The sequence below is a fragment of the Parasteatoda tepidariorum genome, chromosome 4 (assembly GCF_982258835.1).
Source record: "Parasteatoda tepidariorum strain Cologne lab strain chromosome 4, Ptep-v5.0, whole genome shotgun sequence".
In the NCBI taxonomy this organism is placed as follows: domain Eukaryota; kingdom Metazoa; phylum Arthropoda; class Arachnida; order Araneae; family Theridiidae; genus Parasteatoda; species Parasteatoda tepidariorum.
The window spans coordinates 7,206,976-7,225,122 of record NC_141758.1 but is presented as its reverse complement, the minus strand read 5'-3'; the positions used below and the strand labels follow the sequence as shown (position 1 = coordinate 7,225,122).

The 18,147-nt window shown below is 33.0% G+C and overlaps 1 protein-coding gene across 7 annotated transcripts in view; it reads right to left on the bottom strand.

Annotated features, from left to right (window-relative positions):
* The window catches only part of Glut1 (Glucose transporter 1), a 316,432-nt gene that overhangs the window by 53,224 nt on the left and 245,061 nt on the right, over positions 1-18,147 (bottom strand). For all 7 annotated transcript variants that reach the window (XM_043050490.3, XM_043050485.3, XM_043050487.3 and 4 more), the window contains 2 exons: positions 15,747-15,842; positions 9,367-9,527 (listed from right to left, as the gene is read on the bottom strand). In XM_043050490.3, coding sequence (XP_042906424.2) covers positions 9,367-9,527; positions 15,747-15,842 — 257 coding nt within the window. The remainder of the gene's footprint in view (positions 1-9,366; positions 9,528-15,746; positions 15,843-18,147) is intronic.

The following is an 18,147-nucleotide window of genomic DNA, read 5'->3' as shown; positions in this document are numbered from 1 at the left end:
AAATCACAGATTCAAACGAAAGAGTATTGACTATTGGTATGCAACTTGATTCATCGATATCAATCGATTATTCGTAAGAATAAGAACACTGTCTTTAAATTCGCTTAACACTGAACAGTTTCGAAACGGAAAGAAATTTGAAAAAATCTTTCATTTAACTTGTGATTAATGAGGAAAAATATTCCAAGAAGAGAAAAATCACATATTTAATTCTTAAATTTTCAATCTCTTCTTTCAGGTATTTGCCGCAAAAATGTCATTCAACTAATATATTAATGGTCTGTTTCCTCTACTTCAAGAAATTTGATCGCAATTGTTTTTTGTTAGTTTCATAGAAGTATGCTGTCAAGTTTAAGCAAAGGACATTCGAATCTCAACCCTTTCGCGACTTGACTTGTAGGCCTGGGAGTCGGGAGACAAAGTAAGAGAGAGTTTTAAGATGAAATGCCTCAGATTCTTGTTTTTAATTCAAGAATGTTTCAGACTTTATCTTAGAGCGAGAAGCCAGTATTGGCCCTGATAACTGTTTAAGCAATTTCTCCGCAAATCAATTGTGGCTCACGTAAGAGTTTCCGGACCGGGAGCCCCCTTCCCACCTTCAAGCTTTATACAATACTTAGTAGTTCGATTGTCAATATAAAAGAAACACACCAAATATAATTCGTATTGTATTTTATTGAAATTTCGAATTTCTGTAGTCAATGGTAGTTTTTCATTTTATGCGAAGACTATACGCACTATACACATTATGATAGAGATTTGACCCGACGTGTATGCGCGCCAAACGTGTTTAAATGGTTAAAAGTAATTAGGCTAAATGTTTGTAGACATTTGCCTTGGAGCACATGTTAATTAGGCGTGAATGGTGATCGATTAGTTTCTCTTGAAGATTTCTGAAGCTATGGCGTGATAATTTGTGCTGTACGCCATGATTCACGATGGAGAGGCATTTGGAGGAACGGTACGTCATCAAATGTTGCGTTCAGCTCGCCTTATTCACTACGGACGCTTTCAAAGATTACCAGATGGTTATTTTCTATTTTAATTTGTAACCGGTGTTGAATGGCCAATCCATCTTTGGATTTTCGACTCTCAATGTTCCACTCTATAACCTTGTACTTTTAACCCAACCCAGAAGACAAGGGAACTCTTGGGACAGGCATTAGGTCAAACTTGCCTTCATGGAGGAATTTTTGATGCAACTTACATGCATTTGAGTCACATGGAGATGAAATACTACATAGAAACTCCTCCAGCGTGGATTCTAACCTATGATGCGTCTAAAACGAGGAATATTTTAAGTTTGCACAGTACTGAGCCGGGAAGAAAAGTCGTTTTGATCGACCCACAATCGCTGGAATTCGAATCTGGGGTCACATCACTGAGTGGAGAAAATACTCTGTCAAATGCTCGAGTTTCAAAGTGACGTCAAGCGTTCAAAGATAGTTAGGAACATAGGAAAGATGGCTAATGTTACTTTCAAACGTCGACTGCCGAAATCATGGGAAGATGAGAAACTATTTGGCAAAAGAGACATTGTGAAATTGATTTCAGATGAGGTTAAGAAATGTGCATCGGCTCATTTCTGTAACATCAAAACTCACTTGTAAGGTTAAAAGAGTTTTGAAATCTTCTTTGCTATCAACTGTGTGAGTTGCAAATGAAGAGCCAATTGATTATGGGTGTGGAAGATTTAACTTCCCTATCAGAGTTACCATTATTGGTGAGGAAATTTTACAAGCAAAAGTTTGGAGAGATAAAGCTGGGAGTGCGGCCGATTGTCGTTGAATTATTGCCGAAAATTTGAAGACACATTTGGCAGTTTGTATTACCGCCAAACGAAGCCACTTCAAATTCTCTTAGTCCAAGCTATAATTATTAATTGTTGTTTTGATAAATTTCTTTAGATTTATGAATATTGATTTAAAATTTTTTTCACCTTTTTCGTTGTCATCCTGCAAATTCTATACAATTAATAATGGCCCTCTCAATAATTTATTCAGCCCATATATTTGATCGTTGATTCCGCAACTACTCGACTTAAAAGCACTACTAGGGTTTTTATCTACCTTTTATGGAGCTTAAAAAATTTTAACGATGATTTCAAACAAAATTTTAAAGTTTTTTTCATCGATATAACAAATGTAAATAATTTCAAGTTAGATATGGCGATAAGCAACAAAGTTTATGCAGGGTGTTCAGCGTAGGACTGACTCATTCCAAAATTAAAAATTTCTGAAAACAAATAATGAAACGAAACGATATGTCTATTGGGAAAGTTGATAAAATTGTATTGTTATAATAGTAAAATTTTGGAATTTATTAACGAAAGTTGTCAAAAGAGGGAGCTGCATATTCCTTAAAATACATACAAATACCGTAGATAAACCGTAATCAAATCTGTGACATTCCAGTAGTACCAGAAATCGACAGTGTTTAAAAAAATACATGATCTATGCATAATAATAAACGCGGCTGTGTGTGTCTGTTTGTCCGTCTGTCTGTAATCACAATATATCGAACCAGAAGCCTCGCCCAGACACGAAACTCGGCACATAATTGTGTTTTGACATAATGAAGAAGTATTTTTTTTTCTTTTTCAAAAATTTGGATTAGTTTTTAAGTTATCAGTCATATTGAAGGAAAATCTATGCTTTTTCGTCTTCAAAGAGCCATATTCAAAAAACTATCAAAAATGCATATAATTTTCTCCACTCTTATAAATGTATGCTAATGCGAACCTTACAATTGGGTATAATATAGCCTACGTCACAGGTTGTGTTGTTCCTACTAAATTTAACCCATGAACGGCATTTTCTGCGAGCCTAACTTCAAGCCACAAATAAACAAACGAAGTGTTCGATCGTTTAAATAGCTGCTCTCCAGATTTTATTGCATTATAAAGAAAAGTTATTGAAACTAAATACAACTAAATAAACAACAACAACTAAAACAAATAACAACTACTAATAACAATAACTAAATAAACAACAACTAAATTCCATTCGTTTAGCATTGCGTCATATGTTGTTCCTACTAAATCGAAGTAGTTGTGTTTTTTTCATATTATACCCAATTGAAATATTAATTTTCGACAACTTAAACCAATGATATACGAAGGAATTAATAATTTAATTGTAAGGTTCGCATTAGTTTACATTTATCAAAGTGGAGAAAAGTTTAACTTTTGTATTAAAAATGTGGCAACATATTCGATACGTAAATAGAACGCTTCGCTTTGATATATTTGTCGTTGTTCATCTGGATATGAAGACAAAATTGCAGGACAGGAACACTTTAATTGTCCACTAATCTTCAGATTTCCTGCTATGTTTTAAAAAAACTTTATTTGAGAAAACTTTTAACGTGGCGGACAGCTGGCCGCCTTAGGCGGCTAGTATCTAATAAACCAGTACGACAACCTCCTTTAACGTTTCAACGCTAAAATTGATCTCTCTAAGTCATCGATGGCTTGCAGTGTCATCTATTGACAACTTTTAAAACTAAACTCCAAAATTTCTCTATAAAATTTTTTCCCAGCTTTCACAATAAGCATAGCGTTTGCTTCATTCTTCAAACATCCTTTAATTTTGAGATTTTCTTTGAAATCAATCGGTCAGAAGCTGGACACTTTACGTATTAATGTTATTGATCGGTAAAAAGACTTATGCTTTTTTTTTTTGTTTTAACTTTCTTTTTTAAACTAATGGAGGTTGACAAAATGTATAAGTTTACTGTTGCTCCTCAAAATTTTAAAACTTATTTTCATAGAAAAATTTTAAATTTGCTATTCGTGCTTTTTAATATGTAATATACATTTCCCTTTTCTCCAAAAATTTCTTCACCCTCACCAATAATGTATTAATGTATTCTGTCATAGAACATTTTTATTTGAATAATTTCCTTTCTTTGCTGAAGCATTAAAGTACTGCATCGAAACGTGATTTTATTTTTAATGGTAGTACTCTAAAGTACTAAATTAATGTTTATTGATGAAAACACTTCCTTTATGAATTATTTATAATACAAATAAATTCCAATCTTTCCCAAGAAACTTATATTAATGAGAAACTGCCGAATATTTCAGCTCAGTTTTTAAGTAATTTTCAGATATCCGCTTATTTCTGACGATTATTTTAAAATTAAAACTAAATTTTTAATGTGATACAGAGTTCTTTTTCGCCAGAAATTCACCTAAAATTCCTGCATATTATTCTTAGCTATTATTGCAGTTGCCATTTTCTTTCAGACTTAGTTTTTCTGCTGATATGCTGCCAATTTAAAAGAAAAAGTAACACTTAAATTTCTCTTTTTTTTTTCTCTCTCTGAAAAGTAGTCGACGGAAATGTATTTTCAAATGCCTTAACTATTAGGAAATGAGTTTCGAGTTACTTTGTCACGTAGCTGGAAATTATTTAACCGGACTTTTGCTTCATATTTTCTAAGAAAATGTATAAGAGTTTGAGCAGAGATGTGGAGTCGAAATTTTTATTATTTTGACTGTTTCAGAATGAGATACCTGCAAGTGACGTAGTGTAGGTATATCGATCTTGATCGGTTATTGAAACGTGGCATATGTTTACGTTAGCAATTGTTCTTTCCATTACATTTCGAGTAAGCCAAGCCCATCAAATATCAATTCTCTTATGTGACATTCTAGTTTCTTTCACAAAGATTTCAATTTTCTCACTATATATTTCTTACTTAACATAAAGAAAGGCACGAAGCCATAGAGAACATAAACACTGTAACATAATTATGCATCGAAGTTGCCAGGTACACAAAACAAAAATATATCACGGTTCAAATAAAATACATAATGAATCTATGCTAAGTAAAAGAGGTAGACGAGAAAGAATTATATTTCAACAAATTCGAGGTGCGATACGGCAATGTCATTAATTTCCCGTTAATTAACATTCTAACATTATGTGGAAAATTTTAGCTCGACTTTATCCCGTCATTTTGCGCATAGGTCACATGTGTGGGTCTCCGAGATCTTTTTGAAGTGCGAGTACCCAATTAAAAGGGTGTAGTTAAAGGGTGTATTGCATCAAATTCTTATGATTTTTGTTTTCTATTGCGCGGTAAAAATAACTTAACTGATTCCTATGTATGTAATTATCTTACTGTAATTATAAATTTAAGCATTACTGAATGACAAACATGATGGTGGCTACTTTACAGTAACATTTTGCTTACGGCTGGTATAGCAGGTGGCCTAGAGTGCTCATTATACTTAGTGCCGTAAGCAAAGAGTTTAGTAGAGTGTAAGAAGTAAGAAAATTCCTGTTGCTTCACTACACCGGGAACTATCCTTGGTTCTTGGCGTAATACAACATTTAATGGTACAGCCGTGATGGTTCAGGGGATAGGGCGTTCGCCTTCCAATGAGGTGAACCGGGGTTCGATCCCGGCGATGGCTGGTCGATACGAATTCCGCATCCGGCTAGCACCGACCACACGGCTGACGTGAAATATTCTCAGTGGTAGACGGATCATGGGTTAGAGTCCCCTTGCAGTCAGGCTAAAAATGGGAGGTTCTCGTGGTCTTCCACTCCATGTAACGCAAATGCGGCTTAGTTCCATCAAAAAGTTCTCCACGAAGGCAAATTTCTCCCAATACTTGATCCAAGAGTTCCCTTGTCTTCTGGATTGGGTTAAAAATTACAAGGCTACGGAGTTGAACATTAGTAGACGTTAACACAAAAATTGGGTCGGCTGTTCAACGACGGTTATAAAATATAAAAATAAAACATTTAATGGTAAAGCCACTTTGGTGAAGAGTAGTTGCCACCTTTTTTGGTGTAAAGATACGCGATATTTTATGCAGTGTAAGAGTTAAAAATTTTGGTTTATTGTTTAAATTAAAAAGGCGTATTTTGCGTTCAATTTTACTAATGTGTAGTTTGAAATAAGTTCTTATTTTTCAAAAGCGCATTTTTAAGTGTTTCTATTCCTTAAACACGCGTTATACGTTAAATTTATTATCTTAACGCAATTTCGAGCCTTAAACGTGTATTTTAGCTATGTTATAAAAAAGCACAGAATTTTTTTTTGTTCTCCCTTGAAAAATTCTTTTATTCTCTCCCCCCCCCGAAAAAAAACGATTTCAGAAAATTAATTTCAGAACTTCCCTTGAAAGAATTTCAATTTTATGGTAATCCGAATTTCCAATTATTTGCCAATTATCAGTTGCTCGTTTAGTAACAATGCACGCCAAACAGATGTCAACAAGAAATGGCGAAACTAGTTGTGTAAATTGAATAAAATATTTGAATTATTCACTCTGTCTTCGGGGACGGAAAACTAGGCGATACTTTTTCAAATATTTCACTCACCCTTCGCCAATTTTCAGAAAAGCGTGTCCCTTAATGAATTCCATCTACATATGAAAAGTGGGGAAAACTATTTTACATAAGCGGACTCGGAAATTGCTTGGAGGTTAAAAATAGAGCCGCAAAACTTTGGAAGAGATGTCTTTTGCAAATCTACCTTTGGTGTTAAATGCTAATGAGGATAATTTTTGATGAAAGATATCTATTCAAAAACAACCTCCTAATTGCCGCGTCAAAGCCTCAAACAAGAAAATTGAGACATCTTTCTCAGAGAAGGGACACTTTTAGACTATGTAGAGGCGATTTTTCTTACAGAATAACAAAGGCACAATGGTATATATGCACACAATTAACGGAAGTTATAATACGTTTACATTATGTTGCTCTCTATGTTTTTGGCACCAAAAATGTTAAGCTGTGTGATATTAATTTAAGACTGGAGATGAGACAGCAAAACACATTTATTTAACATACAGAGATCAAACATATTTGTGTGTCCCAATGCGGCATGCATGATAAAATAATAAACACCTATTTAGTGCATTCGATATCGATATCCGTTGGATCTAAAATAACGAGAAGTGTTGTCTCAAAATGCACGAGTGGCCCTTACATTATTTAACACGTTCATGCCGGGAAAAGTGAAAATACTGGTACGGGAAAAGAGAAAATACTGGTAGAAGAACTATTTCAATATTAGATAATATTCGGGAGGAGTTAATCTATCCTCAACAATAACAATTTACTGTAAGGAAATTTATCACGGCGGAGAAGCAATTCAATGTAAAAATTGAATCCGTTAAAAACAATTGGTAGTTATGGATTTTTATTATTCCCAGAAAAAACAAAGGAAAATAACAAAGGAACTGAAATATATATTTAGGATACAATTTGAAATATTTCGGTCAAAATAACAGGATTTCAGGTATATACGATGGAAAAATATATATATATATATATATATATATATATATATATATATATATATATATATATATATATATATATATATATATATATATATATCTATATATATATATATCTATATCTATATCTATATCTATATATATCTATATCTATATATATATATATCTATATATATATATATCTATATCTATATATATATATATATATATATATATATATCTATATATATATATCTATATATATATATATATATATATATATATATATATTTTTATTTTTTATTTTTTATTTTATTTTAACTTTTAACGGAGAGGTTACTATTTCAAAAATTGAAAATTTTAAATGATTAAGAAATTGTCAACAATAATAAAGTAGGCATATTTATTTTAAAACATTTCTCAAAATGTGGTAAGCATTACAAAATTTATTTCTAAAAAAAAGAAAAGTTTTAACAAGCATGTGTGAAATCAAATGATTTTCAGAATATTCTAAATTATTTTATTCTATACTTACTAAAATAATAATAAAATGCATTTAGGCGATAAAAAAGGCAGAGAATTTTTTAAAAGCTGAAATCGTTATATTTAATAACAATGTGACCAGTCGTGAAAGTTCATTTTGCCCTATATTCTGAAATACAGGTGGCTCAGGGGACAGAGCGCTTTTCCTTCCAATGAGGTGAACAGGGTTCGAATCCCAGCGATGGCTGGTCGAAATGAAATCCGCACTCGACTAACAACGACCGCAGTGATGACGTAAAATATCCTTAGTGATAAACGGATCATGGGTTAGAGTTCTCTTGCCGTCAGACTATCCGTGGGTAGTTTTCGTGGTTTACCTCTCCATGGAACGCAAATGCGAATTCGTTCCATCAAAAAGTCCTCCACGAATGCAAATTTCCCCAATACGTGATACAGAAGTTCCCTTGTCTTATGGATTATGTTCAAAATTACAATACGGAGTGGAACATTGTTAGTAATAAACTCAAACTCAAATTAGGTCGGCTGTTCAGCTACGGTTATATTCTGAAATTAAACAAAAATGTATAAGATTAAAAAAAAAAAGAGTTAGTAGATATCTTTTTCTTCCTTCCTTTCCTCCTTAAAGAAGCTTTATTTTTCTTTTAGCTCGAGAGTCGTTTTGTTCCCAAGGATCCTGAAATTGGGTTAGAGAATTTTAGTGGCAACTTTAGCTTGCTCTCCCATAAAAGCGTTAAATTTTTTAAATTAGTTTCTCTAGATATCGAACGTAAAACTAACTATTGACATATTTCTGAACATTGAAACATTGATAAAATAATAAATTGAATTTTTACTCTACAATTGTAATGTTTACAGCATGCAAATTATTTTATTTTATAACGTCGTTGAACAGCCGACGAACATGGGTTTACGACTACTAATGTTCAACTCCGTAGCCTTGTAAATTTTGAACCCAATCCAGAAGACAAGGGAACTCCTGGATCGAGAATTGGGAGAAATTTGCCTTCGTGGAGGACTTTTTGATAAAGCTAACCCGAATTTGCGTTACATGGAGAGGCCTCCATGAGGCCTCCATGGAGAGCCACGAGAACCTCCTACGGTTAGCCTGACGACAAGGAGACTAACCCATGATCCGTCTACCACTGAGGATATTCATTGTGGACACGTCAGCATTGTGGTCGGTGCAAGCCGGATACGGTATTCGCAACGACTGGGATTCGTAGGCGAACGCTCTATCCCCTGAGCCATCGCGACTCGCATGCAAATAATTTTATTTTATAACCGTCGTTGAACAGCCGACCCAATTTCATGGGTTTACGACTACTTACGTTCAACTCCGTAGCCTTGTAATTTTGAACCAATCCAGAAGGCAAGGAAACTCCTGGATCAGTACCCCCAGAGGTATTGATTTGTTGTGGGAACATGGAGGACTTTGAGACTCGACAGATTTAACGTGCATCAGTCACCATTTACTACACGGGGAGTCTTCGGCCGGCGAGGATCGAACCCACGACCTCTTGGATATGGGCCCAGCGCCCTACCGACCAGGCTATCCCGGCCCATGCAAATAATTATAGATATTTATGCTACAGATGTAATGATGAGTAGAGTAGACTTACCGCCCAAACTTGTTGGCGATGCCTCCGCCCATTATACCGCCAACCATTCCTCCAATGGCAAAGATGGAGACAGCCACAGACCAAATGAGATCTCTGTTGTCTTCAGTGATTGTATTACCAGTTCTATCGTAATACACATTACTTATGAATTGCTTGATGACCTAAAAAGCAAAAAAACATCCATGTATGTCTCTCTTTTCAAATGTTACCCTCATTTAGTTAGGCAGTTTTTTTTATTATCTAACATAAGCTCAAATATATTTAATAGAAGAGTCGAATCAGTCACACAAACACTCAGTTTTACTTCAACTTCAGTTATTCACTGTTATAAAATTTGGATAGTGTAGAACCATATTTTGGAGTATGTTGAACCATAATTTGGAACGTGTTGAAAATTTGGATGGTTTTAAACCACGTTTTGGCGTTTGTTGTTAATTTGGATCGTTTTGAAAATTTAGATCGTGTTGAAGCATATTTTGGAGCGTGTTGAAAATTGAGAATGTGTTGAAAATTTGGAGTGTATTGAATCATGATTTCTGCAACCTTAATATGGCATTAAGTTGTACCACAATATCTTAAGCATTAACTTGATTACACGATACTATTATTTTATTCGAATGGAAACGTGCAATGAATTTGTAATAAAAATATAGTTCAAAGTATCCATATTATGGTTCAACGATGAATACATCTTTTGAAAGTATATTTGAGATTACATGTGTGAAATGAAGACCTTCTCCTGCACTTTTGTTTGAAGTTGCACTCTGGTTTTCATTCATTTTTATTTAAAATTCTTCTTATGTATTGTTTCTAAATACGTATTTTACAAATTTTCCGAATTTCTTACTTGATCATGATGTTTTAGACACAGACGCTCGACTGAACAATTTGAAAAATCTGACTTATCATTCAATACATTGCCTCAAGCTCCTCATTTAAGACTGTGCATAATATTTATGGGTTGGACGAAGAGCTTGTTTTCTTGATCATTATTAGTTAAGCTGCATGTCCGCAAAAGTTTTTGTTGCTATCACAGATAACGTAAGTCTAAAAATATTTTGTTTTTGGAAACCTTGTTTGATTAGAACATAATGAGAGAAAGTAAAGCTGAGATCTAGTGAAAGCACGTTCTGCTTCAACTGCTGCATCTAAACTTCTTACACGCCACCAGTGTACCATTCGTTTCTATTTATAAGACTGATTTTATTTCGGAAAGATCAAAGAAGCCTCATTTATAGGCAGAACGAAGTAGATTCTTTAGAAGAGTTTGCTCACTTAAGGGGGCCTCTTCCCACGCCATCTTGGATTGCATTTTTTGATTTCTTTTTTTTTTCATGCTAAATAAGTTTTTCATGATAGAGAGATGTCCCAGGTAGCCTAGAAGTAAATCTGCTGAACTGTCTTTATAAATCCAAATACGCCTGCGACCTCAACGTAGTCCGGTAGAGATTAGCGTTCTAGAAGTTCAGATAGATTTTAAATCATGTATTTTGTTTTATAGCTGTCGTTGAACTGCTGACCCAATTTTTTTTGGGGGGGGGGGAGAGGGGTTTACGACTACTAATGCTAAACTAAACTCCATAGCCTTGTAATTATGAAACCAATCCAGAAGACAAGGGAACTCCTGGATCAAGTACTGAAAGAAATTTTCCATCGTGGAGAATTTTTTGATGGAACTAACCCACATTTGCTTTACATGGAGAGGAAAACTACGAAAACCTCCCGCGGTTAGACGAAAAGGGGAACCATGATCTAACATACCACTGAGGATACGTTATGTCAACACTGTTTTCGGTGAGAGCCGGGTGCGGAACTTGAATGGGTCAGCTATCGCTGGGATCGAACCCGGGTCACCTAATTGGGAGCGAGGTCTCGATTCCCCGACTCTAAGAGATATGTTAGAAAATTTCTTAAAGATAAAGTTTTTAATGCATAAAAAATTAAGTTAAATCTTACACTGGGATACTAAAAAAATGGAGTAACTCCCTATACAGTTAAGCCTGTAATAAACGTTACTTTTGTCATTTTTCAGTGTTCTCTCAATTTAGCTTTTAAATTTAGTTTAAGTTTAGATGTGGAAAAGATTAAAAGGAATTTCTCAGAAATTTTCTTTTATTTCTTTGCTTGCTTTTTAAAAAGAAATAAAAAAGCTTAGTAGAAGAAAAGTATCAGCAGATGCTGTAATATTCTGCAGAGTCGATTGTCTCGTTGGAGCGTTTTTGCAACCGGGACTGAGCCTTCAGAAATGATTGAAAATTAAGGAATAGCTTTATTAGATTGGGAGAAATAAAACTTCTATTTCGAAAATATAAAGAAAAAAATTTCTTAAATTATTGAAGACTACACATTTGTCTGCTTTTAGACTTTTTTTGTAAACTTTAATTTTTTTTTTGTAAATTTCATCTTTGACTATCTAATAATAATTGCAGTTTTTACTTAAGGTTTTATTTGATTATATTTTTATGCAAGCTGGTTTACAAGAAAAGAGAAATTGACCCTTAACCCTGCTCACGCAAAATAAATAAAAATAATTGATGAAATAAATAACTGCAACTGATAAATAAAAGAATAAAAGTAAAAAAAAAAAAATTAGCATACGAATATCAAAAATTGTAAGCCATCAATGGGTTATACAGTTTTCGTATATTAAAAAAATATATATATATTCAAACTCCTTAACGAAATTCTGCAATCGTGAAAGCGCACGATGCAAAAATACGACCCGAATTCTCACGATTTCTCTGTATCTATAAATAGACATTCGTCGTGAGGAAACAAAGAATTCGATCAAACACCCATCGCTAAATGCAACTGGAAATAACCGGAAAAAAAACTGAGGGGGGTAGAAAAATATTAAGTCACGATTCCCGGGGACTCACGGGAGGATATTGGAGAGGGGGGGGGGATCGAAAAAATAAGTTGCACATCGGGACAGAGGAAAAAGAATTTTCTTTTTAGTAAGATTACTACTACAGAAACGAAATCTTTACCATAAAACAGGATGAGAGGGGGCGTTGAATGAAAGGTGGGTGGGGGGAGTTATTGACGTCACGACGCGTTGCTAGGGGGAACGGGAGGCGCAGGAGCTCTTCCGCCTCAAATGTCAGAGTTCACCTTGGATTTAAGGGGATGCCCTTACGGGACAGTGGCTGGTTTACCTGAGTGAAAAGATGCTGGGGAGAAGGGATGAGATGCAGCACCTCCTGAGATGGGATGAGGGAAGAGCGAGAGCACGTCTAGGATGATTGAAGGATGCCGAAGAAACATTCTTCGCTACCTGGCTGGTGGAGGAAGGGAGAGGGAGACATTCTAAGCCATAGCTTCGAGGTGAGGAGTGTTCGAATCAATTTTCGTGGATTAAATAAAAATCATTGTTGACGCAATGAATAGAAACGGGTTGATATCCATTTATTTTACAAGGCTTTTATATTCATTTTTCGTACAACTTAGTTGTTAAATTGCGTCAGCTGGCAGCTTTACAGTGTGCTGGTGTTATGCTATTCTCAGAACAATTTTATCGTTAAATACTATTAGTTTACGGTTTTATATAACGCAAAGGTTTTCAACAACTTTTTAGTTAAAAGTTTGCAGTTTTACACCGCGAAGCTGATATGCTACATTCATAACAATTTTATATATAGTATTTAATATCGTATATTTATGCCTTCACACAACGCGTAGATCATGGAACAGTTTGTAGTTAAATGATGTAAGTTTGCGTATTTATATAGTATGTACAATCCTTATACCATAATCAAAACCATTTTGTCAATAATGGGAGAAACATACTCGGGAGTAACATAACCGTCTACTAACCTTGCAGCAAACCAAACCTGTAGATAATGTTTATATTATGATAATTAATAGCTGAAATCTACTATAAGTGCATATAAGTACCCACTAAATAATAGTTTCGTGTCAAGATTTAGTTATAGTTTTGTTTATACTTGCGATTTCATACAACACTAAGTGCTTTTAAGCTCAGTTTGAAACAATTTTGCAGTTAAATGGTTTAAGGTTTGCATTTTTTCATCATAGAATCTTTATACCATAATCAAAACCATATTATCGTTTAATATCGTATATTTGGGGCTTCATACCACGCTAACGTTTTTATTCACATTTTGGAACAGTATTATTGTCTGGCTTAAGTTTGTAGCTTTGCAATGAGCAAGCACCATATTCAACACAATTTCCTCGTTAAATATCGCATGCTTTTGACTTCATACAACACACACTATATTACGCTCTTTTTTGAAAAATATTGTTGTTAAGTGACGTAACTTTACATTTTTACAACGTGCAACCGAAATACCACATTTAAAACATCTGTATTCAAATTATTCACCATCCATCCCTTGAAAAAAAAAAAACTTTGCAGGAAGTCATTTTGTTCTCCTCGGACGTCATAGCAGAACGTGACTATATCTTTCTTCCACTCTTTCCTCTTTAATGTATTATTTCGCTGAATTTGGTATGGTCTTAAGGGAGTATAAACAACATCTTAACTTTAGAAGATAAATTAGAGCTTCGACGCATAGTGTACCCTAAAGCAGACCCACCACAGCCGCCACTTTCAAATGAATTTTTCACCTTCGAAATTAAATGATTACATAAAAAAAATATGTCGAAAGATAACGTATGATAATAAAAAAAATCAAAACATGCGAATCTCTTACCGGAAGTTAAAACAATCTCTGCAGTCTCTTACCATTGAGAGTGTGATACATAGTAGGTATAATAGAGTCAATACTATATTTAGCGCTTCATATATTTGAGGCTCTAAGGCAACTCAAGGCTGAATTTGTAGCTTTGCGCTAATATTATATTTTAAACAACTTATTTCTGTCTGCACTTCGAATCAGAATTAGTTAATCATATTTCAGTGTTCTTAATTATTCCAGAAACAACTTAAGACACACAAAATGGTTTACTAATCAGTTCTATTTAGAAATATATATATAAAAAAAATATTCACTTCATTAATGAAACTCGAAACGCTCAAAAGATATAAAATGGTGTAAATATGAATATATTAATGCTAAAAAATAAATATAAACTCAAAGCCATTTTGTTTCTTCGCCACAAAAAAGAAGGAACACGATCAAGATAAAAACAAAACCAACTATTACCATAGCAACTTAATTTAACGAACTAGATCGAAGTTAAAGATTAAACAGACAATAATTGGGTATAATATAAAAAAACACAACTACTTCCACTTAGTAGGAATAACATTTACCATGACGCAATGCTAAATTCTATGCCACTATCCACATAAATGCCACTATCCCCATAAATCAATTATTAATCAAAAATCGAATATCAATTACTTTTCTTTATAATGCAATAAAATCTGGCAAGCAGCTATTTAAACGATCAAACACTTCGTTTGTTTATTTGTGGCTTGAAGTTCGGCTCGCAGAAAATGCCGTTCATGGGTTAAATTTAGTAGGATTAACACAACCTGTGACGTAGGCTATAGTATACCCAATTGGGTATACTATAGCCTACGTCACAGATCGTGATATCCCTACTAAATTTAACTAGTAAACAACATTTTCTGCGAACCTGATTTCTAGCAACAAGTAAAAGCATCAAACGAAGTGTCTTGTTATAAGTCGCTACTCGCCAGGTTGGAATTGTATTAGTCTAGTTCCTTTGGAAATAATTTATATTGTTGTTTTACCGAAGTTTATGAATTTAGTAAGCATATTTAAAACTCAATTTATAAATTAAACTAAAAGGTAAATGTTATTCCCAGTAAGTGGAAGTAGTTGTGCTTTTTTCATATTATACCCAATTATCAGCAAATTTATTCATTAAATACTTCTTAAAATACTTATGCTTTTTTGAACAACTTTGTTGTTAAATATATATGCTTGTAGCTTTGAAGTGCGTCTAAGCACGTCATACTATATTCATTACCACTTTTTTTTTTAGTTTTGGAAATACTGCAGGTTTATGGCTCTATTCATCAAAAATTTAAAAAATTTAGACCTCCACCAACTTTATTATTTTATTTTATTTATTTTTTAAACACACAAAAATTAAATTAAATTTAAAAAAAATAGTAGAATTTCCTAATCTAAAAGTACCATTTGAAATACTTTATTATGAACAATAAAAAAAATGTGTGAACAAACATATGAATAATATAGGATAAGAATAATATGTAAATAAATTTAAAATACTTATTTTTTCTAAAAAAGATTTTTTTTAATATTTAATAATTACAATGAAACAATTTAGTTCCAATTAGGTGCGAATCGTACCAACTTTCCTGATCGACGGAATTTTAAACAAATATCGATTAATCACCAAAATAGCTTCGAATAATTTTAAGCATGATGTAGAGGGGAGATGAAAAAAATTCTTACCAGCTGAGGAGCATTGATGACACCAGTATTATATCCAAAATTGATCATTCCAAGTACGGCGGCAAATATGGCATAGACCAGGCTGCATGTCAAACCCTAAAACAAAGAAAACAAATTTTAGTTACAAAAGAGAAAGAACATTGCTTGATAAAACTAAAAACTAACACAATTTCATTTTTTTTACAAAATATATCAATTATGAATAATTCTAAATTCCCAGAAAACAATTATAGGGTAAAAAAATATTACTTTGTAATTTACGTGAACTATTTGGTTTTAAACGCAAGTGGGCACTTGCACTCCAAGTATCTGAGGGAATTTTATTTATCGACTAAGTCAACCTTCATCTATCAAAAGGTACCCCATGCTAGAATCAAGTTAACATCTCTTATATACTAGTGATTCGGTATTTAATATTTATAGTGGTAGTTACACCACGTTACTCCCCTTCCAGAATTTTATCTGTGATAGAATTCGACGAACAGATACCACTAGTTGAATAATGCTGTTTTATTTGTTAACTTCAATTTTTTGCTCATTATATTTTTATTTTTCTTCCAAGCATTTCGCTCGTTATTTTTTTTTATAGCTTTTTCGCTATTTTTCCCATCATTTTTTTAAAGCTTTTCGCTATTATTATTTTTTTTTCTAGCATTTCGCTCATTATTATTTATTAACCGGGAGACTTTATTTACACTTCACCGGATTTTTTTCTTTTTTTTTCTTTGAGCAGTATATATATATTTTTTTAAGCAAATCAACTGTTTAATGTGGATTCATCCATCAATATTGACAATTTCTTATCACGTCCGGGTCACCAATGAGGGAATTTCAATTATCGACTAAGTCAACCTTCATCTATCAAAAGGTACCTCGTGAAAGAATCAAGTTAACATCTCTTATATACTAGTGATTCGGTATTTAATATTTATAGTGGTAGTTACGCCACATATCTATGCCCACACATGTGACCTATGACGTCAGCGCCAGCTTATCTTTATCAGCAAAATGGCGGATTAAAGTTAAGTTTCTCTATATAACTTCGAATGTAAATTAACAATAAGTTAATTAAATACAGAATCGTATTGCGCATCGAATTTGCTGCAATATAATTCTTTCCTATTTGTTTATGTATTTTATAGCAACCGTGATATTTTCTGTTCTGTGTACCTGGCAACTTCGATGCATAATAAGCTTGTTTATGTTCTACATGACTTTGTGTGGTGTAAAGTCCCGCTGCCCGGTATGCAATTTCTAGCTATTCCCAACACTGATTTTTATGATAATTTTTTTAAGATGAAGATTAAGGGCCATTAACTGGTATTCTCTACACTAATGTTTTCTTTAATCTATTTAAGCTGCCCGAATTACTAGGGAAATTTCAATATCAATTCTGAAGCAATGTGCATGCGCAGAACTACAAATTTAAGTTAGAAAGCAAATTCTTTCAAGTTCTGGCTATTAATTAGATTATTCCAACAATAAAAATTGTTCTTTTCTAATTTGTAAAAAAAAATTTTAAATTTATTTAAACTTTTCACCAAAATGAAATTTTACTTTTGAAAAATTTTTTACAAATAAATTTAAAAGCTGAAATTATAAATAATATTTTTTATTATCAAGATACGATTTGAATTTTGTAAAAATAATATTTATATTCGAATTAACAGAATAACCACAGAACAAGAATACATTAGATCAAATTCTGATTTCGTCTCAATAGGGTCGTGTTGAAGTTCAATCCATTTAATTTGCATAAAAATTATTCTCAACTTATAACGAAGATTAAAAAAAATTGCTCTGAAATGAATTAAATCAGCAGAAGTTGATAAAAACAGATTCTCGAAACGAATTGATATTTCTGACGATTTGAATTATTTCTTGAATCGATTACATAAACTGGATGAAAAATGCAGAAAGCGACTCATTAATACTTTTAATTGCGGCACTTTCCAAAAGAGTTACTTGATTGAAAAGAATAGTTAAAGTCACATTAAATTTAATAAGAAATTAGAAATCTGTACGGTCATTAGCTTAGAGGCATTACTTTCTTCGCCAAGAAAGAGAGAGCTTGGCGATGAAAGGAAAAAAAAAAGTTGCGCTAATTCATTAAAACAACAGCTTTGAATGACGGTCAGGAATCTTAGCTATTTACTTGCCCGGGGCATGGAGAAAAAAAATATTTAATGACTTTTAATTTCAAAATGAAAAGTTCGCTAATGAAGAATGTTTTCGAGAAGGGTTCGTTTGTCCGTATCGTCCAAGATGAAATGTCAACTAATGACAGAGGTCTGAGAACTTCAATAACTTTCAGTTTTTTACGGGTTTACTTAAAGAATCAAATGAGAGTTTTAATTTTAAAATAAGTAAAAAGAAATGTTTGTTTAAAGAAAAGAGTAAT